This window comes from Oryctolagus cuniculus, chromosome 13 (assembly GCF_964237555.1).
Source record: "Oryctolagus cuniculus chromosome 13, mOryCun1.1, whole genome shotgun sequence".
NCBI lineage: Eukaryota > Metazoa > Chordata > Mammalia > Lagomorpha > Leporidae > Oryctolagus > Oryctolagus cuniculus.
In genome coordinates, this window is record NC_091444.1 from 17747581 (window position 1) to 17772917 (window position 25337).

At 45.0% G+C, this 25337-nt stretch overlaps 1 protein-coding gene across 4 annotated transcripts in view; it reads left to right on the forward strand.

Moving 5' to 3' along the window:
• Positions 1-25337, forward strand: part of IPO9 (importin 9) — a 57834-nt gene that overhangs the window by 8207 nt on the left and 24290 nt on the right. For 3 of the 4 annotated variants that reach the window (XR_011381329.1, XM_002717601.5, XM_051820461.2), the window contains 12 exons: positions 9845-9906; positions 10100-10186; positions 10880-11081; positions 16755-16843; positions 18252-18338; positions 18849-18968; positions 19058-19158; positions 19328-19386; positions 20690-20841; positions 21543-21641; positions 22512-22618; positions 23900-24039. Coding sequence is in view for 3 of the 4 variants with exons in the window: in XM_002717601.5 (XP_002717647.5) it covers positions 9845-9906; positions 10100-10186; positions 10880-11081; positions 16755-16843; positions 18252-18338; positions 18849-18968; positions 19058-19158; positions 19328-19386; positions 20690-20841; positions 21543-21641; positions 22512-22618; positions 23900-24039 (1305 nt within the window). In the remaining variant the exon portion in view is untranslated. Of the gene's footprint in view, positions 1-9844; positions 9907-10099; positions 10187-10879; positions 11082-16754; positions 16914-18251; positions 18339-18848; positions 18969-19057; positions 19159-19327; positions 19387-20689; positions 20842-21542; positions 21642-22511; positions 22619-23899; positions 24040-25337 lie in introns of all 4 variants that reach the window. The other variant, XM_051820462.2, reaches the window with a different exon arrangement.

The following is a 25337-nucleotide window of genomic DNA, read 5'->3' on the forward strand; positions in this document are numbered from 1 at the left end:
ACAGGATGCCAGCACTGCAGGCAGTGGCTTTACCCGCTATGCTACAGAGCTGACACCACAGAGGAAACTTTTTTTTTTGACAGGCAGAGTGGACAGTGAGAGAGAGAGACAGAGAGAAAGATCTTCCTTTTTGCCGTTGGTTCACCCTCCAATGGCCGCCGCGGCCGGCGCGCTGCGGCCGGCGCACCGCACTGATCCGATGGCAGGAGCCAGGAGCCAGGAGCCAGGTGCTTCTCCTGGTCTCCCATGGGGTGCAGGGCCCAAGCACCTGGGCCATCCTCCACTGCACTCCCTGGCCACAGCAGAGGGCTGGCCTGGAAGAGGGGCAACCGGGACAGAATCCGGAGCCCCGACCGGGACTAGAACCCGGTGTGCCGGCGCCGCTAGGTGGAGGATTAGCCTAGTGAGCCGCGGCGCCGGCCCACAGAGGAAACTTTTTAAACACTTCTGTAAAACTTAGATATGAACAAATGGAAATACGTACTCAGTTGCTGGATAGTACAGCCCAACATTATAGATGAGCTAGACAAGTTGATTTGGGGTAAAGGATATTCAACCTATGTAAACAGAAGTGGTGTTGCAGGTCACTGGTAATGAAGGTGGACTTTTTAATAAAGAATGTGGGATAGCTGCATAGTCACTTGGAATTAGATCTGTATCTCACACCATGTAAATAAACTCCAAATGGATTAGGAATCTAGGTGTAAACAATGAAACCATACAAGTACTAGAAGAAAACGTGGATAAATTTCTCTTTAACCTTGACATTGGGAAAGGCTTTCTAATTATGACTCAAAAAGCCAGAAGCAGTGACAGAAAAAATAAATTGGGCTGCATACATTTTTTTACAGTTTTCATGTCCATAAAATACATAAAAAAGTCAAAAGAGAACTGACTTCCCCACAACATACTCATAGACAAAAGGATAATATCTTTAATATATAAAGAACTGTTAAAAATTGAGAAACAACCAAAATGCCAACTGGAAGAAGGTGGGGTGGGGGGCAGACGTGGACAATTTCCCCCTTCCCTCTAAATGTCATTATAGTGGCTTTCAAACAAAAAATTATTTACGCTCACTCATGGTTAGAGGAATATAAAATAAAACAGCACTGAAATACCCTTTCTCATCATTCTGTTGGCAGTTCTGTAGAGAAATACATTCCTGGAAGTGAGAATTGGTATAATCCTCTGAAGGAAACTTGACCATACTCAACACTGTGTAGGCGCACTAACCTCTTGACCCACAATCCCAGTTGCCGGGATCTACCCTGAAGACATACCTTCAACAATAGAAAATACAGACACAATATTATTCATTAGAACATTGTTTATAAAAGTGGAATATTAGAAACAATGTAACTGTCCATACATAGGGGAATAGTTGAACAAAGTTGCATACATCTAAGTAATGGCATTTTATGCAGCTGTAGAGAATGAGGAATCTGAGCTGATTTGGATTGATTTCCAGGATATAATGTTAACTGGAAAAAAAAAAAGCATAATACTCTGCTTTTTTATGTCAGCAAGAAGACTATAAGAAGTTGTACAGGGACCGACACTAAGGCTTAGCAGGTAAAACTGCTGCCTGCAGTGCCGACATCCCGTATGGGAGCCGGTTCGAGTCCTGGCTGCTCCACTTTTATCCAGCTCCCTGCTGATGGGCCTTGGAAAACAGTGGGAAGATGGCCCCAGTGCTTGGGCCCCTGCATCCACTTGGGAGGCTTCTGGCTTCCGACTGTTCCAGCTCTGGCCATTGTGGCCATGTGGGGAGTGAACTAGCAGATGGGAGAGCTCTCTGTCTCTGTCTCTCTCTCTGTAACTGCCTTTCAAATAAATAAATAAATCTTTAAAAATGATGTACATATATCTTCTTCATTTGTGCAAGGGAAATACAGGAAAGATAAACCAGAAACCAGTTGGTTACCTATTCAAGGAGTGGGTGGGGGAGGGAGGTGGAAGAAGGTAATGAAAACAGGTTATTGGGAACGAGAACGAGTAGAGTGACACTTCCTGGAAGGAGTTTTGTGTGTGTGTGTGTTTTTTTTTTTTTTTTTTTTTTTTAAGATTTATTGTTTATTTGAAAGGCAGAGTTAGAGGTCTTCCATCTGCTGGTTCACTCCCCAAATGGCCATCGGCCAGAGCGGGACTAATCTGAAGCCAGAAGCCAGGAGCTTCTTCCAGGCCTCCTGAGCGTATGCAGAGGCCCAAGCACTGGGGCCGTCTTCCACTGCTTTCCAAAGCACATGAGCAGGGAGCTGGATTGGAAGTGGATTGGCTGGGACTCCAACCGGCATCCATGTGGGAAGCTGGCACTGCAGGCGGCAGCTTTACTGGCTATGGCACAGTGCCGGCCTCGGAAGGGACTTTTTGTAAATAAAATCAGCAATGTGGAAGAGAACCCAAAATGGAAGACAAGTAATAAAAAATGAACCTAACCGTGTTATATGTGAATAACAAAGCTGTTACTGGATGGTCAGGAAGAAAACCAGCCTAATTTGGAAAGTAGTATAAAGGTGTTTCACAGAGTTCATGGAAAAATAGAATTAAGTTCATTTTGGTGCAAAAAAAATTTTGAAATCCATGCATATGTGGGGTCTTCAAAAGTTCGTGGAAAAATGTATGTTTTGGAAAAACTGGACTTAAAAGAATTTTGTTCAGAAATAAACTTACTGTTTAATTCCAGTTTCCACAGACTCTTATTTAATAGGCAGAGACAGAGAGCTCTCATTTGCTGGTTCGTTCCCCAAATACCCACAACAGCTGGAGTGGGGCCAGACCAAAGCCGGGGTCCAGGAACCCAATGCAAGTATCTATCACATGTGCGTAGCAGGGACTACCACTGAACCCAGGCACTTCCGTATGGGATGCAGGCATCTCAGTCTGTTTTTTTTTTTTTTAAGACAGTTTTGTTTTTTTAAGATTCACTTATTTGAAAGGCAGAGTTACAGAGAGACAGAGGCAGAGAGAGTTCTTCCATCTGCTGATTCACTCCCCAAATGGCTACAAATGCTGGAGCTGGGCCAATCCAAAGCCAGGAGCTTCTTCTGGGTCTCCCAGGTGGGTCAGGGGCCCAAGCACTTGAGCCATCTTCAACTGCCTTCCCAGGCCATAACAGAGCTGGATTGGGAGTGGAGCAGCTGGGACTTGAACCGGCGCCCATAAGGGATGTCAGCACTGCAGACCACAACTTTACCCTCTATGCCACAGTGCTGGCCCCTCAGTTTTAACCACTAAACTGAACACATTCTCCACAAACTGCTTGAAGTGCCATTGTATTTGCATATTGTGAGCTAAAGAAAAAATAAGTATATGTAAAAATTCTTCCTCAATCTGTTTTTCATAGGGTATGGGCTAATAATTCTATAATTATGTTAAATTGTAAGATGGAACCAATAAGTCAATGCATTGTAGATAATGAGAGCCAGGTTTATCACTGTAAAAGGAAGAAGTTACAAATGAAAGAAGAAAGAGTAGAATGAACCTTGCGATAATGGGTTGACATTTGAGGTGTCAGGATGAGGGACAGACAGATGTGAAGGTGTACTATATTCCCTAGCTGCATCCTCAGAGGGCCTACAGATAGTGACACTTCGATAGCAATGAGCATTCCCAGTACCCAGATCTTGGTTTCTAATTCTCCACTAAAAAGTACAAGGGTTCCTTGGAGAAGATTGATTCCAGGACATAGGCAGAGAAAATAGAAGATAAGCCTAGCACATCTTGTGATAACCTAACAGAAAATAAGAACCGGTAGTGGTGTTGATGCAGTGGGTTAAACTGTGTCTGACTCCTGGCTGCAGCCTGGCCTAGCCCTGGCTGTTGTGGCCATTTGCATGGGAACCAACAGATGGAAGATAAGATCTGTGTGTGTGTGTGTGTCTTCTTCAAAGCTTTTTTAAAAGAGAAAAAAGGGGGACCTATGCTGTGGCTTAGCGGGTGGAGCGTCCTGCAGTGCCGGCGTCCATGTGGACACCGGTTCAAGTCCCAGCTGTTCCACTTCTGATCCAACGCTCTGCTATGGCCTGGGAAAGCAGTAGAAGATGGCCCAAGTGCTTGGGCCCCTGCACCTGCACGGGAGACCCAGAGGAAACTCCTGGCTTCAGATTAGCACAGCTCCAGCCTTTGTGGCCAACTGGGGAATGAACCAGCGGATGAAAGACCTCTCTCTGCCTCTCCTTCTCTCTCTGTGTAACTCTGACTTTCAAATAAATAAAAAAAATAATAAATCTTTTAAAAGAGACAGAGAGAGAAGGGCCAACATTGTTAGCACAGGGGGTCACCAGCATCCCATATTGGGGTGCGGGTTCCAGTTCCAGCTACTCCACTTCCCATCCAACTTCTGGTAATGCACCCGAGAAGGCAGTGCATGACCACCCAAGATTTGGGTCCCTGCCACCCATGTGAAAGATCAGGATGGAGTTCCTGGCTCCTGACTTCAGCCTGGGACAGACCTGGCTCTGGGGGGCAATTTGGGAAGTGAACCAGCAGGTGGAAAAGCTCTGTCTCTCCCTCTATATCTCTTTAGCGTTGCCTTTCAAATAAATACTTTTTTTTTTAATAAGTAAGAAAAGACTTGAAAAAAGGTAAAGGCAGATAGAAGTAGGCAGGAACCAACTGGAAGGCATTCTAGTGACCAAATTGGAACAATTTGAAATACAAAATTGAAAATGATGCTATTAAATAGAATAAAATAAATACTCATGAGTCCACATACATCTGAACAAATAAAGGAGAAGGGACAGTTCTATTTTATAGAAGAATTCCAATTAATAAGTGAAGAGCAGTGGGGCCAGCAATATGGCGCAGCAGGTTAATATGCCGTGGCCTGAAGCACCAGCATCCCATATGGGCGCCAGTTCTAGTCCCGGCTGCTCCTCTTCCAATCCAGCTCTCTGCTGTGTCCTGGGAAAGCAATAGAAGATGGCCCAAGTGCTTGGGCCCCTGCACCCACATGGGAGACTCAGAAGAAGCTCCTGGTTCCTGCCTTGGGATCAGCACAGCTCCGGTCATTGCGGCCATCTGGGGAGTGAACCAGTGGATGGAAGACCTCTCTCTGTCTCTACCTCTCCTTCTCTCTCTGTGTAACTCTGACTTTCAAATAAATAAATAAATTTTAATTAAAAAATCCTTAGCTCATTAAAAAAATAAGTGAGGAGCAGTGTGGCAATATAAAAATCCCTATTAGGCATATAACACAGTTAAAATTGTTGCAGGCAGCATCTACAGAAGGATGGGTGCCAGAATCAATGGGTGAGAATTTGAAAAGAGACAGGATAATGGCACAATCTCAAAATATCTTTCCCAAAATTTTTTACCAATTGCAAATGAAAAGTCAGTACCTTTACAGTGGAGAAGAGCCCTGACCTTGCTGGGTGATCAAAGTTAACATTGCCAGTAATACAAATAGCAACATAATTTAGTCCTTGATATGATATACTGAAAACGCAGGCATCACTTTCTGATATTCTTGTCAAAAATGCTTGACCTTGGGGCTGGTGTTAATAGCTTAGCAGGTAAAACTCAACTTGCAACGCTGGCTTCCCATCCTCGAGTTCCAGTTTGAGTCTCAGCTGCTCCACTTTCAATCCAGCTTCTTGTTGAGCAGCACTTTGGAGGTAGGTGACTATGACCAAGTGCCTGAGCCCCTGCTACCCATTAGAGGACCAGGATAGAGTTCCTGGCTCCTGGCTACAGCCTGGCCCAGTGCCTGTTGCAGCCATGTGGGAAATGAACCAGCAGATGAAGATCTTTGTCTCCCTGTCTCTCTATCACTCTGCCCTTCAAATAAATCAATAAATTGTTGTTGTTGTTGTTGTTAAAGATTTATCTATCTATCTATCTATCTATCTATTTGAAAGAGTTACAGAGAGGCAGAGAAAGAGAGGTCTTCCATCTGCTGGTTTACTCCCCAGATGGCTGCAACAGCCAGGGCTGGGCCAGGTTGAAGCCAGGAGCTTCATCTGGGTCTCCCCGATGGGTGCAGGATCCCAAGGACTTGGGCCATCAGCTGCTGCTTTCCCAGGAACATTAACAGGGAGCTGGATTGGAAGTAGCGCAGCCAGTACTCAAACTGACGCCCGTATGGGATGCCAGAACTGCAGAAGGTGGTTTTATCCACTATGCCACAGTGCTGGCCCATCAAAAAAATATTTTTATGATTATTTTATTTACTTGAGAGGCAGAGTTATGCGAAGAGAGAGGGAGAGACAGAGAAGTCTTCCATCTGCTGATTCACTCCTTAAATGGCCACAACCATCGGAGCTGGGCCCGTTCAGAGCCTGGAGCTTCTTCCCAGTCTCCCACATGGGTGCAGGAGTTCAAGGACTTTGGCCATCCTCCATTGCCTTCCCAGGCCATTAGCTGAGAGCTGGATCGAAAGTGGAGCAGCCGGGACTTGAACTGGTACCTGTACTGGATGCTGGTGCCACAGGCAGAAGCTTACTTGTTACACTGCAGCACTGGCCCCCAAAGTGTTCTCATCACAAAAGACAAAGCTTGAGAAAGTGTCGCACAGGTTGGAGGAAACTAAGGAGACATGACAAGCAAATACAATGTGGAATCCTAGGTCGGATCCTAAAACAGAAAAAGACAAGGGAAAAGGCTGAGGAAATTCTTATCAAGTGTAGTTTAGTGAATAGTACTGTGCCCACATTCCTTTCCTGCGTTTTGACTTTTGAACAACTATTAGGTAGAATGTAAGTGAAGGCTATCTGTGAACTCTCTGCTATTCTATTTTTCTGAAAATTATTTCAAAATCTTTTTTTTTTTTTTAAAGATTTATTTACTTGAAAGGCAGTTACAGACGGAGAAGAGAGAGCAAGAGGGAGAGGTTGAGGGAGATCTTCCATCCGCTGGTTCACTCCTCAAATAGCTGCATTGGCCAGGGCTGGGCCAGGCTGAAGCTAGGAGTTTCATCCAGGTCTCCCACATGGGTGGCAGGGGCCCAAGGACTTCTTCCATTGCCTTTCCAAGCCCATTAGCAGGGAGCTGGATTGGAAGTAGAGCAACTGGTGTCCATATGATGCTGGCACTTCAGGTAGTAGCTTAACCCACTGTGTCACAGGGCCAGCATCTCAAAATCATTTTTTTTTAAATATTTATTTATTTATTTGAAAGTCAGAAATATACAGAGAGAGAAGGAGAGGCAAAGAGAGAGAGGTCTTCCATCCGCTGGTTCACTCCCCAGTTGACTGCAATGGCTGGAGCTGCGCCGATCCGAAGCCAGGAGCTTCCTCCGGGTATCCCACGCAGGTGCAGGAGCCCAAGAACTTGGGCCATCTTCTACTGCTTTCCCAGGCTATAGCAGAGAGCTGGATTGGAAGTGGAGCAGTCAGCACTTGAACCAGCACCCATATGGGATGCCAGCACTGCAGGTGGCAGCTTTACCCTCTGTGCCATAGCACAGGCCCCCAAAATCATTTTTTAAAAATATGAACATGGATAACTTTTGGTAATTTTCAACTTGGTACACAGGACACTGTATTTAATAGCTCTTTCTTGATATGAAGCTTTTCTGTTGCATACATACTATTGGATGGTTATTCCATTGAGGTTCAGTTATGGAACTTTACATGGAAAGTTACTGTAGTTTCATAGATAGGAAAGCCAGTGGGCAGTAAAAATAATAATGGCAGGGAACTGGAGCAGGCGTTGTGGTGCAGTGGGTTATGTCACCACTTGGCAGTTTCCTGCTAATGTGCACCCTGGGAAGCAGTGGGTGATGGCTCTAGTACTGGGCTCTGTGCTACCCAGGTAAGAGACCCAGATGGAGTCTGGGGTACCTGGCCCACCCTTGATGGTTGCAGGAATTTGGGGAATGAACTAGCAAAAGGAAGATCTCTCTCTCTCTTGCTTTCTCTCTGCCTTTCAAATAATAAATTCTTAAGAAAGTTCTTGGAAAATGGAATCAAAAGATGTTTATTCTTGTAAACTATAGTCTTTTTTTTCTTAAAGTTTTTAACTGTGTGGCAGGTATTGCAACATGAATTATTCAATTTTCAGAGGATTGCTTGATAAATAGATATTATTATTCTCATTTTTGTGACTAAGGAAACAGGCTTAGAAACGATATGAAGGGGCCAGTGCTATCAGCCTGCAGTGCTGGCATCCCATATGGGTGCTGGTTCATATCCTGGCTGCTTCTCTTCCAATCCGTCTCTCTGCTATGGCCTGGGAAAGCAGAAGATGGCCCAAGTGCTTGGGCTCCTGCACCTGCATGGGAGACCTGGCGGAAGCTCCCAGTTCCTGGCTTCAGATCTGTCTAGCTCTGGCCGTTGAGGCCATCTGGGGAGTGAACCAGTGGATGGAAGATCTTTTTCTCTGTCTCTCCCTCTCTGTAACTCTGCCTCTCAAGTAAATAAATAAATATTTAATTAAAAAAATGAATGAATGAAAGGATATGTAATTTGCCCAAGGACAGAAGTGGTTGCTTCATGATTTGAACCTCAACTTGCTTAAGCCCAGGTCCATGCTTTTTTTTTTTTTTTTTTTTTTAATTTATTTGACAGGTAGAGTTATAGTGAAAGAGAGAGATAAGAAAGGTCTTCTTTCCGTTGGTTCACTCCCCAAATCACCACTACGGCTGGTGCTGCGCCAATCCGAAGCCAGGAGCCAGGTGCTTCTCCTAGTTTCCCATGTGGGTGCAGGGCCCAAGGGCCTGGGCCATCCTCCACTGCACTTCCGGGCCACAGCAGAGAGCTGGACTGGAAGAGGAGCAACTGGGACTAGAACCCAGTGCCCATATGGGATGCCAGTGCCACAGGCAGAGGATTAACCAAGTGAGCCATGGCGCCGGCCCCAGTTCCATGCTCTTAATGGTTCTAATTTAGAGCTGCCTCCAAGTGGGAGCTTTGAGCAGGCTCATCCCTCCCATTCAGAAAAGCTGTAGATTATGGTGTCTAGTTGCTGTTCTTCACTGTTCACTCTAGCACAGTACTGCATAGTAGAAACACAGTGTGAGTAATGTGTGAAATCTTAAGTTTTCCAGTAAGTATATTAAGAAGGTAAAGGAGTCACATAAGATAAGTTGTAATAGTATATTCATTTAACCTGATGTATGTGTAGTATTATTTAAACATGCAGTCAGTGTAAAAGTTAAGATGTTTTACTTTTTCCACACTGAGTTTGCAATCTGGCATCTATTTTACATTTGAGCTGTCTCAGTTCTCACCTCCACATTTCAGGTACACAGCCATTGTGGCTAACAGCTACTGTACTGGATAGCACAGCCCTGGGTAGTGAGATGTACTCTAGGTCTCAACTTTTTCTTCCTCTTTTTTTTTCATAGATATTTGGTAGTTCACTCCTTAGGTGTACATTTTATTTTGGGAGTAGAATTGTTTTCACCCTCAGAGTTACTATTTGTGTTGCCATATTGGGAACAGTTCATTTGCAACATTTATATTTTCGGGCTGAGCCTGTTGAAGCCAGATTTTCTTAGACTTAATCATCTCATATCTGTGGCATCTCTAGGCAGCTCCAAAAATCTCGGTTTTTACATTTTCCTAGGGGTCAGACAGTCCCAGTTCTCAGTGAGTTGCCACATTCATTGGTCAAGAGGAAGGTGTTGCTATCTTGAAAGGGAGGCTGGTTGAGGATGCAGCGTGGTGATTGGAAAAGAGGAAAGGCTGCTGGAACTGGTCGTTGTAAGAAGCTGTGCTGTACAGGCCAACCTGTTTCTCTCATTTGAAGGCATCAGTCTTAGAAGTTAGCAGCACCTTTGGAAGCAATGGATCTGGTTTCATTCTGTAGTGTTTTCTTGTTGGCATCAGAGTTAGAGCCCAGTAAATTGCTCTGGCTTTCCTGGATACTCCTAGACTCACAGTAAAATGTTCTCTTTCAGAATTTGGTGTTCACTTGGCAGAGCTGACTGTAGATCCCCAGGGGGCACTGGCAATCCGTCAGGTAAGCCAAGACTGGCCCAATTTATAAGTAATTTCCCTTTTGTGGTAATGAAACTTTGTTATAGGAAAGAGAAAGAGTAAGGATAATTTGTAAGTAACCTATGATTTGTACCAGATATGGGCATAATTGAAATGTATCAGGCAAAGTGTGTGGTGTCTAACTTTCTTTTGCACACACTGGCTTCTCTTCACAGCTGGCGTCAGTCATCCTGAAGCAGTATGTGGAGACTCACTGGTGTGCTCAGTCAGAGAAGTTCAGGCCTCCTGAAACGACAGAAAGGGTAAGCACGGTTTCTCGATGAGTCTGCCTGTGAGAGTGGAGGGGCCGTCTTGAGAAGTTAAGCCGTCAGCATTCTCTGACAACATGGAGCCATCTGAAGACGAGACAGAAGAGGAGATTGGGGGATGGTGTTACGGGCGCAGTGCTGTAAGAACTCGAGCATCAGGCTGGCCTGTGTTCAAATTCCAGTTCTGCCTGTTACAATCTATGAGATAATTGAAAATTTATTGAACTTCTAAGCCCTAGTTTCCTAAATCCCTAAAATTAAGATTAAAATACCAACTCCAAAAAGTTGAGAATTAAATGAAATTATTTCTACTTTGTACAGAGATTTTGAGGTATAACGTCTAGAACAATGCTACCATTTAGACAGTTATGATCATGTTTTGAACCTGTGACATCCAGTATGATAGCTATCAGCTGCATGTGGCTGCTGAGCATTAAAATACAATTAGTGCCACGGAACTGAAGATTTTGTTTAATTTTAATTTAAATGGACACATAAAGCTAATGACTACTGAAATGAACTATATGTTTAGAGATCACAAATGAACTCTGTGAACGGATTATTTCTCCCGTGTATATATAGGATTTTCCTGTGAACATATAGTATCTTATATACATTTTTGTAGCACTGGGCTCCGCTGGTTATTTAAAACCTGATCTAATGACAAATGGACTTTCTCCTCTATAGGCAAAAATTGTGATCCGGGAACTATTGCCCAATGGATTGAGAGAATCAATAAGCAAAGTGCGCTCCAGTGTGGCCTATGCAGTATCAGCCATTGCCCACTGGGACTGGCCTGAAGCCTGGCCCCAGCTCTTCAACTTGCTCATGGAGATGTTGGTGAGCGGAGACTTAAATGCTGTCCATGGAGCCATGCGTGTGCTGACAGGTACCAGAAGCCTTTTCCCTGGTATTGGCACTTGGATCCTAAGTGACAGGAGTCTTACAAGAAGCTGTGTGTTAGAGTGGGGATTGTTACCAGTGCTTCTCCTTCCTCTTATACCTCCACATCTACCCTCCAGTAACTCCCCAGTTAATTCTTGGGGAATTAAATTGGTATAATACCAAACCTTAACCTTTTAAGGATACAGTAATAGCATAGTGACTACATATTCAAATTTTGAATTCACATTCTGGCTTTACTTTGACCCCTCATTGAGCCTGAGTGTCTTTGTATACAAAGATTAGGATATATCATTAGATGATAATACCGACTACCTCAAAGGAGCTTTTGGTAGCTGAAATGAACTAAACAGATGCCAGTGTTGTGACACAGCTTCAGTGCCAGTGGTTCAAGTCCTGGCTACACCATTTCTGATCCAGCTCCCTGCTAATGTGCCTGGGAAAGCAGCAGAAGATGGCCCAAGTGCTTGGGCCTCTGCCACTCACATAGGAGACCTGGATGAAGCTCTGGGTTCCTGGCTTCAGTCTGGCCCAGGCCTGGCCGTTGTGGCATTTGAAGAACGAGCCAGCATATGTATGATCTCTGTCTCTCTCTCTCTCTTTCTAACTCAGCCTTTCAAATAAATAAGTAAATCTTAGGGGAAAAAAATGAACTAACCTATATAAAGTGTTTAACGTAATAACTGACATGGTAAGTAAATACTGAGTACATTTTAGTCATCGTTTTCATCATTATATAATATTTCCATTTAGTTCAGCCAAGGCAAAGAATAGTCAAATGAAATTTTTTGTTTGGAAAGCAAAGAGATAGAGGCAGACAGAAAAAAAGAGATCTTCCATCTACTGATTCATTCCCCAAATAGTCACTGAAGCCTGGAACCTGGTCTTCCATGTGGGTAGCAGGGACCCAAGTACTTGGGCCATTACGTGCTCCCTCCTAGGGTGCACATTAGCAGGAAGCTGGAATGGAGAGCAGAGCAGAGCTGCAGCTGAGACCTGAACTCAGGCACTCTGATGCGGGGTGTAGGCATCCGAGCAGCGTCTGAACTACTGCGCCAAACACCCACCACCTCAAATGAAATTTTTAGTTTGCCTTTTTTTTTTTTTTTTTTTTTTTGACAGGCAGAGTGGTGGACAGTGAGAGAGAGAGAGACAGAGAGAAAGATCTTCCTTTGCCATTGGTTCACCCTCCAATGGCCGCCATGGCCGGCGCGCTGCGGCCGGCGCACCACGCTGATCCGAAGGCAGGAGCCAGGTGCTTCTCCTGGTCTCCCATGGGGTGCAGGGCCCAAGCACTTGGGCCATCCTCCACTGCACTCCCGGGCCACAGCAGAGAGCTGGCCTAGAAGAGGGGCAACTGGGACAGAATCCGGCGCCCCGACTGGGACTAGAACCCGGTGCGCCGGCGCCGCAAGGCGGAGGATTAGCCTAGTGAGCCGCGGCGCCGGCCTTCAAATGAAATTTTTATCATTATTTATAAGAAAGAAGATAAAAACTGCGTAGCTACTAATCCTGTTATTTAGCCAACTTAAAGAATGTGCAGTCTTAAGTATCTTTCTCTCTGTTCTGAGCAGTTGGTGAAAACACTTTAATTTTTTTTTTAAGATTTATTTATTTATTTGAAAGGCAGACTTACACAGAGAAAGGAGAGGCAGAGAGAGAGAGAGAGAGAGAGGTCTTCCATCCGATGGTTCTCTCCCAATTGGCCGCAACGGCCAGAGCTGCGCCTATCCGAAGCCAGGAGCTTCTTCCAGATCTCCCACACAGGTGCAGGGGCCCAAGGACTTGGCCCATCTTCTACTGCTTTCCTGGGCCATGGCAGAGAGCTGGGTCAGAAATGGAGCAGCTGGGACTCTAACTGGTTTCCATATCGCTTCAGGCCAGGGCATTAACCTGCTGCGCCACAGCTCTGGCCCCCACTTGAATGTTTAGTTCAAGGAGATTTGATGGATAAACCTGTAAAGTTATCAGTTTGTAAACTTGTTTAATTTATCAGTCCCTCCAAGAACTTGCTTTTGTATATCCTTAGATTTGGTCTGAATGTCCTAGTTCTTTGCAGGTTGCTCTGCTTCCTGTCCCCTAGATGAAGTCACTACTCTTTGCCTTCAAGAAATCCTTACCTGAACTTTAGCTATGTTACTCATCTTTTAGAAATCTTCCATTTAGCATAGCAATTACAATGCCTGCCTCCCACAGTGGAGTGCCTGGGTCCTATTCCTGGTGTTGGTTCCTGACTCCAGCTTCCTGCCATTTGCAGACCCTGGGAAGTAGTGGTAATGACTCAGTTCCTGCCACCTTCATGGGGGACCTGAGTTGTGTTACCAGATCCTGACTCCAGCACTGATCCAGGCCCAGTTACTGCAGGCATTTGGGGATTGAACCAGTTAATGAGGGAGCACACGTTCTGTCTGTCTCCCACCCTTCCTCCCTCCCTCGCTTCCTTTTTCCTTCTCTGTTACTCTGCCTCTCACTCAAATAAATTAATAGGAAAGATAGGGCTGACGTTGTGGCACAGCAGGTTAAGCTGACACCTGCAACACTGGCATCCCATATCAGGGCCAGTTCAAATCCTGGCTGCTCCACTTCTAATCCAGCTCTCTACTAATGTGCTTGGGAAAGCAGCAGAAGATGGCCCAGGTGCTTGGGCCCCTGCTTCCTGTGTGGGAGGCCCAGAGGAGTTCCAGGCTCCTGGCTTCAGCCAGGCCATTGCAGATATTTGGGGACTTTCCATTCCAGGGATGGGAGATACCTTTTTCTGTGTCTGTCTCAATATGTGTCTCTTTAAAATAAGTAAATAAATCTTGCTATTTAAAAAAGGAAAGACATCTTTCCCTTTTGTGCAGTTTTTACAGATCCCGCCTATTTCTTACGTGTTTCTCTGTAACTTACTGGCTTTCCTGAAATGTCTTTATGTGGTTGTGAATGCCAGTTCTTTTTTTTTTTTTTTTTTTTTTTTGACAGGCAGAGTGGACAGTGAGAGAGAGAGACAGAGAGAAAGGTCTTCCTTTACCATTGGTTCACCGCCCCCCAAATGGCCGCTGCAGCCGGCGTACCGCACTGATCCAAAGCCAGGAGCCAGGTACTTATCCTGGTCTCCCATGGGGTGCAGGGCCCAAGCACTTGGGCCATCCTCCACTGCACTCCCTGGCCACAGCAGAGAGCTGGCCTGGAAGAGGGGCAACCGGGACAGAATCCGGCACCCCGACCCGGACTAGAACCTGGTGTGCCGGTGCCGCAAGGCGGAGGATTAGCCTAGTGAGTCGCTGCGCCGGCCTAGTTCTATTCTTTTTGAATCACAATCTGCTGAACTTGGCATCCTGGCCAGTGTTACAAGTCCATGTGATATTAATGTTAGATATTATCAATATTATGTCAAAAGAAAATCCTTCCTCCTTCTGTATAAAACTCCCCCTTCCAGCACCCCAGCTGCCTTTTTTTAGCTGTCCTGTATATCACTGATTATCTATAACAAACTTCAGTTTTTAGCTCAGATACACAGCAGATTTATCAACAAGATCAAAGTGTTCCCTGCCTGGATTTTCACTTCTCTTTTCCTTACATGTCCTTTATGACCTATTATTTGGGTGACTTGACGTGGAATTGACCTTCTGGGTTTTTCTATACAGCTTCGTAGTGCCAGGATCTCAATTAACAGATGTTCTACAAGGAAAGGAAGCCTTTTGCCTCCCAGTCTTCCAGCACGAGGGGAAGAAGAGTGGCCGTACGTTATCCCAGTCAGGATGCTGACTAAGGAAATCATTGCTCAGTGAGATCACTTTTCTGTCAGCCACCGGGAAAAACCATTGTGGAAATATGTGTCCTTTGTAGTGGCGTCACCAGGCACAGAGTGGAAGGCAGCCAACTCCATTCCCAGAGAGCTCTGCTCCAAATATTTTCAAAGGAAGGCAGACTGTTCTCTGACAAAGGAACTCAGGCATGCGTGAAAGTCAGGCATTGGTGGACGGTCAGGAGCCACTCGGGGGATGGGACTGACTCTTGAGGAATTGTTAGGATACTGTGCCATGTTCCAATCAAACTTACCTATGGTATAAAAGACTACCAGGGCTCATGGGGTAAAGGAAGTACAAGCATAGCGACCAAGAGTTGAAATACGCAGTTTTTCCTTGGTCTCAAAGAATTTTGGAGATTGAGGTGTTGGTGGTATTCTAAATTTTTCCTGACTTGCTGAATGGCCTTGGAAAATCTATTTGGGACTTAGAGCTATAAGGTATTAATAAATTGAGACTGCCAGGAATGCTTATGGGAGAGTCAAAAATGTGGTTATGCATTTATTAGAATTAAATTATACTACATTTTCCGTAAAACTTATTACCAATATGCTATTCATCATAATTGTTTGAACTAATCTTGGAGTTGGGAGGGTTAAATGAAATAGAACACCCACTGATCAAAACTCAGGATTTGGCCGGCGCCGCGGCTCACTAGGCTAATCCTGCGCCTTGCGGCACCGGCACACCGGGTTCTAGTCCCGATCGGGGCGCCAGATTCTGTCCCGGTTGCCCCTCCTCCAGGCCAGCTCTCTGCTGTGGCCCGGGAGTGCAGTGGAGGATGGCCCAAGTGCTTGGGCCCTGCACCTGCATGGGAGACCAGGAGAAGCACCTGGCTCCTGCCTTCGGATCAGCGCAGCGCCAGCCGTAGTGGCGATTTGGGGAGTGAACCAACGGAAGGAAGACCTTTCTCTCTGTCTCTCTCTCTCACTGTCCACTCTGCCTGTTAAAAAAACAAACAAACAAAAAAACAACACCTCAGGATTTATTGTTTGGGAGGACACCATGGCTAGTAAGGAAGACCCAGCCTGGAGTATTTGATCTCTGTTTGACTTGAGGGGGTGATAGTGCCTGCCATGTGGAAAGTAGGAATCTGGGAAACTCCAACTTGCATGTCCAGCTGTGTCCCTTCCTGGGCATCTCAGCTGGTAGTGCTGCGAACAGGCGTTGGAGAAGTAAGCAGTGATTGGAACTTAAAGACTCGTATCTCCCTGTTTAGCAACATGGAGTATGAGATCCTTTTTGCTGTCTGCTTTATTTTTTGGAAGTGAAGGGAAAGGTGACTTCTTTCCCTCACCTTCTTCAAGCTTCCTCCTACAGATAGGTTCACATAGGAAATCACTCTCTTTCAGTTTGCACTCCGACTTTTAGGTCAATAAGTGGCACCTACTGAAAGAGCAGCATAGCAGGATGGCGTTGCAGCCAGGTATATTTGTGCAGGTTTTGTGATGTGCATTGAAGCAGGTTGCCAAGGAAGAATACTAAGAATGGAACCAAAGATAAAGACCTGTAGTGCCCCTGGAGGTTGACAGATGGGCACAAACTAACTTAAAACTTAATGTGGGCTTTTCCCAAGTTAACCCAACAAGGACTCGTGTGAAGTCCTATTACAGATTTCCTTCCAGTGTTTACATTAAGGTCTTCTTTCATAATCTCTTGTGTTTTGTTTTATCTCCATGCTCTCCCTTCCCTCTGACAAATAATCAGTCACTCCTGTTTCTCCTTCTCCAGGAAGAGGCCCCTGGGCAGTGTCCTGACCTGCACACTGCTGGGGAACTGCCACTTAGGAGCAGTTCTGGAGTTTTTGTACTAGTGTCTTTATAAAGTAGTTCTTTTTTTTTTTTTTAACAGTATCACTTGTTTCTTTGTAGAATTCACTCGAGAAGTGACAGACACACAGATGCCACTTGTTGCTCCTGTCATTCTCCCAGAGATGTATAAGATCTTCACCATGGCTGAGGTATGAAATCTCAGCTCCAGGATGACAGCAATAAGGGCTGTTCAGGCTCTGTTCAGCCTCCGCGTCTCAGGTGGGAGATCATGGTGTTTGCTGTTGATCCCCATACCGAAAGACTAGAGTGGACAAATATCTGGATTAGCCACAGACTTTTCACTCCTAATGACAAGGGCAAGCCTTTGATAAGAGTCAAGTAGCTGGGGCCGGCGCTGTGACGTAGAAGGTTAGGTCTCCGTCTGCAGTGTCGGTGTGTCATATGGGGCTTCTCCACTTCTGATCCAGCGCTCTGCTAATGTGCCTGAGAAAGCAGTGGAAGATGGCCCAAGTATTTGTACCCCTGCACCCACGAGGGAGACTTGAAAGTATCTCCTGGGTCCTGGCTTCAGCCTGGCCATTGGAGAGTGAACTAGCAGATGGAGATTGTGCACATTCTCTCTCTGTCTCTCCCTCTCCTTTCTATGTATTTCTATCTTTCAAATAAATATTTTTTAAAAAAGAGTAAGATAGCTGAAATAATATATATATATATATATATATATATATCTCTCATATCTCCTGGCATCTTCTAACTCCTAAGTACCTTGTGTCTTTCTGCCACCTGTGAGTTCCCTTGAGGTATCCCACCTAAGCTAAGTGGAAACAGTGTGTCACTGCATTGCACATAATACACCCTTAATATACTGTACATGGATTTGATTAATGTGTATGCGAATGATAACTCATCTCAGTAAGCTATGAATACCCCATGGGTAATGTTTTAGCCCTCCCATTCCTTTCTAGTCCCAGCCAGTTGTCTGCATTTTAGAAGTACATTGGCCATGTTGGGGTTCCGAGAACCCTCCAGCCTGACCTTTTTAATCAGATCTGCTCACAGAGCCCTTTGTAATGAGTGAATCCGAATGAGTTCTAACATGATTCTGCTCCTTTCCTATTCTGAATTACAGAAGTCTGTTCCATTTTTAATTTTTTTTAAATTCTATTTATTTATTTGAGAGGCAGAGTCACAGACAGAGGAGGGAGACAGAGAGGTCTTCCATCTGCTGGTTCACTCCCCAAATGGCCTCAACAGCCAGGAGGTTCCTCCGGGTCTCCCATGTGGGTGCAGGGGCCCAAGCACTTAGCCATCTTCCATTGCCCTCCCAGGCCATTAGCAGAGAGCTGGATTGGGAGAGGAGCAGCCCGGATACAAACTGGCACCCATATGGGATACTGGTACCTCAGGTGGAGGTTATCCTGCTACACAGTACCGGCCCCAAAAGTCTGTCCCCTGAACATGAATTAATTAGTTCCTATCTCTTTAAGGGATCTGATGTCTTATGAGGATTGATTATTCATAGTTTTACTTCTAGTCACAGATGCACACATACATTCACACTTTCATCTCATGACTGTGCTGTCACCTTTTTCCCAGGTGTACGGTATTCGAACCCGTTCCCGCGCTGTGGAGATTTTTACCACTTGTGCCCATATGATCTGTAACATGGAGGAGCTGGAAAAGGTGAGTGAGCCTACATCACATTGAAGAGTCTTTATCTGTTGTAGGCAGAGCAGTGGTACGCTCCTTATAGCAATAGCAGAAAGTACAATAAGTGGTGCTTAGATAGAGCTAACGTTTTGATGAAATTTTTAATTTGTAGGTAGCATGACCAAACACCTTATCTAGTACCATTTTTATACCACTCATCACCAAGAACTCTTACTCTTTGAGGGCCCTCTCATGAGAAACAGAGCTACCTGCAAATTGCTGAGCCCTGTGATTCAGGAGCGGTTATGGAAAGTTGGTCCATATGTGATAGGTGTTAAGAGGGCTGTGGGGAGGAACTGCAGGTGTTGGTTAAGGAAGTAGGACATCCTGAGGAGCACCAAAAGTGATTTTATAGCTGTGCCCTTCTGATTGTGACCTGAGCCTGGAAAGAGCTGTGGGTGCCTCAGGTTTCAGTGTCTGATATGTATGCCAAAGCCCTGGGTGAGAGGCTTGTCCTGCCTTGACACTGATTTCTGTTCCCAGGGGGCAGCCAAAGTCCTGATCTTCCCCGTGGTGCAGCAGTTCACAGAGGCCTTTGTTCAGGCCCTCCAGATACCAGATGGCCCCACGTCTGATAGTGGGTTTAAAATGGAAGTCCTGAAGGTAAACCTTGACTGCCAGTGAGACATTTGGAGTTTGAGGAGGAGGTTTTAAATCATTGATTTCTTGTCTATCACTTGTTAACTTCTCAGGCAGTGACAGCCCTGGTGAAGAACTTCCCAAAGCACATGGTGTCCTCCATGCAGCAGATTCTGCCTATTGTTTGGAATACCTTAACCGAGAGTGCGGCTTTATATCCTTTCCTGAGACCTTGAGGGCCCCCCCACCTCCTGTGTGTGGGCGTCGGCTTTGGGTCATGTGGTTCCACTTGATGTGTGGAATGTGATCGAAATGTGTACCATCCCCTTGTAGAGTGTGTATAAAGCAGATTCAAAATTCTGTTTCTTTACTCTTCATCATACTTATGTGAGGACAGAAGTAAATTATACAGAGGAAGTGGAAGATCCTGTGGATTCTGATGGTATGTAGTTTATCTGATCTTTACAGAAATATACCAGTTAGTGGGAAGAGAAATCTAGGAGATGCTTCACTCTTAAATGCGTTTTCTAATTGAGGTTCCTTTTGGTGTATTAGACGTGAGGAGATGAGACATGACCGTCTTCTGTCTATTCCTACAGGCATTTAAATAAATCACGTAAAATCATAGGATTCCTGAGTTGGAAATGATCTCTTAAAGGCCATTTATCCAGCTTTCTTCTGCTGTTTTGTCTAGTCTAATTTTGAAGTCCCAGATGATGTTAACTTTTCTGTTTGAATATTTTTAAGTATTGCAGATCAAGAATAGACATGCTAGAAGAAATATATTCAGTGTTTCTGGTTCTTTTACTTGGAAAACCAAAGAGTATTTGATATCCTCAAAGTTCCTTTTTCTTTTTCTTTTTCTTCTTCTTTTTTTTTTTTTTTTTTTTTTAAGATTTATTCAGACATTCATTTGAAAGGCAGAATGACAGAGAACAGGGGATCATCCATCTGCTGGTTCACTTCCTAAATACCCACTGCAGCCAGAGCTGTGCCAGGCTGAAGGCAGGATCCGGGAACTCCATCCTGGTCTTCCAGGAGGGTGGAAGGAATCCAAGTCCTTGGGCTGTCATGTGCTGCCTCCTAGGCACTTTAGTAGGAAGCTGGATTGGAAGTGTAGTAGCCAGGACTGAAATAGCCCTCCAGTATGGGATGTGTACATCCCAGGTAGCAACTTAACCCACTGTGCCACAACACAGCCCTTAAAGTTCAGCCCTTCTTCCAGTCCAATCCCTTAGGACTAATAATTTTCAGGCACTTTAAATATTCACTAATAATGTAGTTATTTATTTATTTTTGGACAGGCAGAGTGGATAGTGAGAGAGAGAGACAGAGAGAAAGGTCTTCCTTTTGCCGTTGGTTCACCCTCCAATGGCCGCCACGGCTGGCGTGCTGCAGCCGGCGCTCCACACTGATCCAAAGGCAGGAGCCAGGTGCTTCTCCTGGTCTCCCATGCAGGTGCAGGGCCCAAGCACTTGGGCCATCCTCCACTGCCTTCCCGGGCCACAGCAGAGAGCTGGCCTGGAAGAGGGGCAACTGGGAAAGAATCTGGCGCCCCGACCGGGACTAGAACCCGGTGTGCCGGCGCCACTAGGTGGAGGATTAGCCTATTGAGCTGCGGCACCGGCCAGTGTAGTTTATTTCTAGCGTACATTCTTATCATTAGTTCCTTCTCTTGCGTGCATTAGTTCCTTCTCCTGCGTGCATTCTTATCATTAGTTCCTTCTCTTGCGTATTTTCTATAGGTGAAGTCCTGGGCTTTGAAAATCTCGTCTTTAGCATATTTGAATTTGTCCACGCCCTACTAGAAAATAGCAAATTCAAAAGCACTGTCAAGAAGGCCTTGCCTGAGTTGATATACTATATAATCCTGTACATGCAAATCACTGAGGAGCAGGTAAGTAATATTTGGGAGACAGTCATCAGCTTGTATTTGGAAGGTGCAACTTGATCAATATGAAACCTTGGTCAAATGAACAGCAAGTCTAAAAATAAACATGAGAATAGCTCTGTGTGGAGTTCTAGGAAGCCTTTGACATCATTTTATTGCCAGTTCCCTGGGTATTATAGCTTTATCAACTCCCAAATTGGGTAATTGGGCTTCCAGAACACTTCTATTAGGAAGATCTTTTCTGGCCTCTTACCAAAGACCTTGGTATCCCTGGGAACCTATTCCCTCCCCAGATGTAGTGAAATGTAGAGAACAGATCGTTAGCCTGTTGGTCATTCAAACTGGGAAAGAACTCTCAAGATAAGATGGTGCCCCGAATAAGAGAGCACAGGAGCTGGCATGATTTCACAGTAAATATCCCATCACATTTCCTGTATCCTGAATAGATTCAGAAAATCTATCAAAGAATAACAGCTGATTGATGGTAGCAGAGAACAAGTAACCGCCAAATTCTGAGGTAGAGTCTGCCAGGGAGAAATAGCCAGTTCCCCCTTCCCTTTGTAGAAGACTTGTTTCTCTACAATACAAAGTAAGGCTTTTGAGGATACAGTTTGTTTGGAATCAAAGGTTGAAGTCTTCTTTATCTGTAAGGGAGCACATTAACCAGATTAGCAGCCTCACAAGACCTACCTTGATCATGTCTTCAGATTAAAGTGTGGACAGCCAACCCGCAGCAGTTTGTAGAAGACGAAGATGATGATACCTTCTCCTATACCGTTAGAATTGCTGCTCAGGACCTGTTGCTGGTAAGAGGGTTACCTTGCTACTCCAGCCAGATCATCCTAATCAGCCACTTGAGGGTTTGCTGTTCTTCCTAGACGTTTAACCCAAGTGTTTGTTGCAGTGTTTGTTGGGTGGCTTTATCTCAGACTATTTTGGGGATACAAGAGAGCTTCTCAAATGAAATTTGAGACTCAGAGATTCCACAATCCTTGTCACTGATTCTGATTTACCAGTTGGTATTGAATGTAAGACTTTTGCAGAGGATAAAGTACTCCAATGAGTAAGAAAGTTGAATCAGTAACATTTCCATTTAATCATTCTTCACCAACAGTCTATAGCACACACCCAAAGTTTGCAAAATTAAAAAAAAAAAAAATACTGAACATCAGATATCTGCTCAGGTTTCCTTGGCATCTCCCGGAGTTCTCTCTAGGCTGACACGCTGCGGAGAAATTGCCACTTGCTCCCTTGGTAGGAGCAGTGTTGGTGACTCACCTCTCATCGTTATCTAGTATTTCTAGGTACCAATGAAAGATTGCGCTCGTTCTCGATTAGTGGATTAGCCTTGTTTTTCCATAATTGGGCTTCAAGGGAGTAAACACCTGGACCATTGTCCAAAGCCGAGTCCATCGTTTTTAAGTATGATCTGCTGCTTACAGCTAAAAGGAGCAACTGGCTCCTCTTAACACTGCTTAGGCGCTCAAAATATAGATATTACTTCTATTCCATTAGAGTTCTGAGCCAGTGGGGCACAGTTTTAAAACCTAATCAGTTTTGTGTGTGTATGTGACATACTTTGAACTGTTTACTTCCAGCAATTCTCATTAAAGCAGTTTGCAACTGAAATGCATTTAATGTATAAAATAGGCTTATTAGCCTTTCTTTATCCCTAGGCCGTGGCCACAGATTTCCAGAATGAGAGTGCAGCAGCCCTGGCGGCTGCAGCCACTCGACATTTACAGGAAGCTGAGCAAACCAAAAGCAGTGGCACTGAGCACTGGTAAGAATGAGAACAGATGCCTAACCTGGGGACCTGTTTGGGGCATCTTTTTTTTTTTTTTTTTTTTTTTTTTTGAAAGGCAGAGTTAGAGAGAGGCAGAGGCACACAGAGAGAGGTCTTCCATCCACTGGTTCACTCCCCAAATGGCTGCAACAGCCAGAGCTGAGCCAGTCCAAAGCCAGGAGCTTCTTCCAGGTCTCCCACACAAGTGCAGGGCCCAAACAGTTGGGCCATCTTCTACTGCTTTCCCAGGCCACAGCAGAGAGCTGGATTGGAAATGGAACAGCCGAACCTCAAAACAGTGCCCATATGGGATGCTGGTGCCGCAGGCGAGGGCTTAGCCCATTATACCACAGCGCTGACCCCAGGCCATCAGATTTAAGGCAAACAAATCTTTGCTTTGAATCATTGTGCCAAAGCAGTTCATCCCAATCTTAAAATGATTGGATGCTTTTAACTTAGCTGATTTAGGAAGCTTTGAGAGGAAGTAGTTTTATTTTATTTTTTGAGAGTTTATTTATTTGAAAGGCAGAGAAAGAAACAGAAATCTCCCATCCTCTGGTTCACTTCCCAAATGCCTGCAGTAGCCAGGATTGGGCATGTGCAAGCCAGGAGCCGGGTCTAACACATGGGTGGCAGGAAGCTGGAATGGGAAGTGGAACCAGGACTCTAACCCAGATATTACGAAATGGGATGCAAGACTCCCAGTTGGTGTATTAACCACTTTGCCAAAGGCTTGCCCCTATTTTTGTTTCATTTAGAAAAATCTGTTGTTGGGGCCGGTGCTGTGGTGTAGTGGGTAAAGCTGCTGCCTGCCGTACTGGCATCCCGTATAGGCACCAGTTCGAGTCCTGGCTGCTCTACTTCTGATCCAGCTCCCTGCTATGGCCTGGGAAAGCAATGGAAGATGGCCCAAATCCTTGGGCCCCTGCACCTGCGTGGGAGACCCAGAAGAAGCTCCTGGCTGCAGATCAGCCCAGCTATAGCCATTGTAGCCATTTGGGGAGTGAACCAGTGGATGGAAGACCTCTGTTTCTCTTTCTCCCTCTCTGCCTCTGCCTCTCTGTAACTCTGCCTTTCAAATAAATCTTTAAAAAAAAAAAAAAAATCTGTTACTAAATTTCAATGTTTTCAGCCTACCGGTTTAAATTGGAGGGGTAGATAAATGGTTCCTTTGGGGCAGGTTAAGCTGGAATACCCTTTTTAAGTCTTCTTTCCTTAAATATTTGTCTTTTTTGTCAATATAGCTTGTTTCACCAGGCTATGGTATCCCTTTGACAGGTGGAAGATCCACGAGGCATGCATGCTTGCCCTGGGTTCAGTGAAATCCATCATCACGGACAGTGTGAAAAACGGCAGGATCCATTTTGACATGCATGGGTTCCTGACCAACGTCATCCTTGCAGACCTCAACCTCTCAGGTATGTCTCAGTGCGTGTCAGCGTTCTGGAAAGTCTCTAGGCCTGGCAGCAGCTCAGTTATGGTGTTCACTTAGGTGGAACAGGTGCACGTATGTCCTTGGGGTGGAAATTGTACGTTAGAGCTTGAGCTCGCCTGAGCCTCTAGAACAGTCCAGAGATCTTGACTCGGGCTTCTCCGAGTAGGAGACTATTTTTCCTCATTCATAAGTCCTCTCTGCTGTGTGTCTTTCCTCTCCAGTGAATGCTCCCATTTGTAGCTGCTTTTGGCATTTGAATGGAATGTGAATCTGGCTGCTGTAGCCTGAGAACTCTGGCTTATTGAGTCCAGAATGCCCTCTAGCACTCTGTCAGACTCATTCTTCCTGTTTATTTCCTGTCATTTTTCTCATACTATATTCTTGGACATTAGCCACATAATTAAAATGTCCCATTCATATTTCCATGTTAGCCTTTGCTGTTAAACTGATTTCTCCAACAAGGCAGCGTAGTAGCTAAGAATCATTGTCCATGTAACAATGTGTGCTACGTTTCTGCCTATGCCATCCTTAGGACCAGATCCCCATTCCAAAAATATTGTTTTTGCTGCTTCTCTCAGTACCTAAATCACAGGACATTTGACAGTGTTTTCTCCATCTGTTTGTTCAGTTACCTCTCTCTCTTTTTTTTTTTTTTTTTTTTTTTAAGGATGTATTTATTTGAAGGTAGAGGTGCAGAGAGAAAGGAAGAGACAGAGAGAGAGCAGTCTTGTATCCCATCCACTAGTTTCATTATCCAAATGGTCACGACAGCTAGGGGTAGGCCAGACAGAAGCCAGGATCCCAGCACTCTATCCAGGTCTCCTTCCTAGGTGGCAGGGGACCAGGCACTTGGGCCATCTTCTGCTGCTTTCCTGGACCAAAGCAGAGAGCTGGATCGCAAGTGAAGCAGCCAGAATTTGAACTAGTGTTGCAGGTGGTGGCTTAACCTAACCTGCTGGTCTCAGCACTGGCCCCAGTTGTCTGTTCTTCATAAGATAGCCTTCATTTGAAACCATGCTGCTCTGTGACTCCACACGGCTAATTTGTTACACAGCGTCTCACTCCATCACTTCCATTCTCTTAATCATAAATGGAAGTGGCTGCATATCCAGACCTCAGGTTGACTGGCGATATCTTATCTCACTGCACACTCACTCTGTGCTGCTTTATATTGTAGTTGGCGAGTGTGTTTTCTCTCCTGCTAGGACGGAAGGTCTTTGAAAGTAGAAATCATCCAAGTGCATCTTTGTATTCTACAGTGCTTTGCCTGTGATAAGCTTT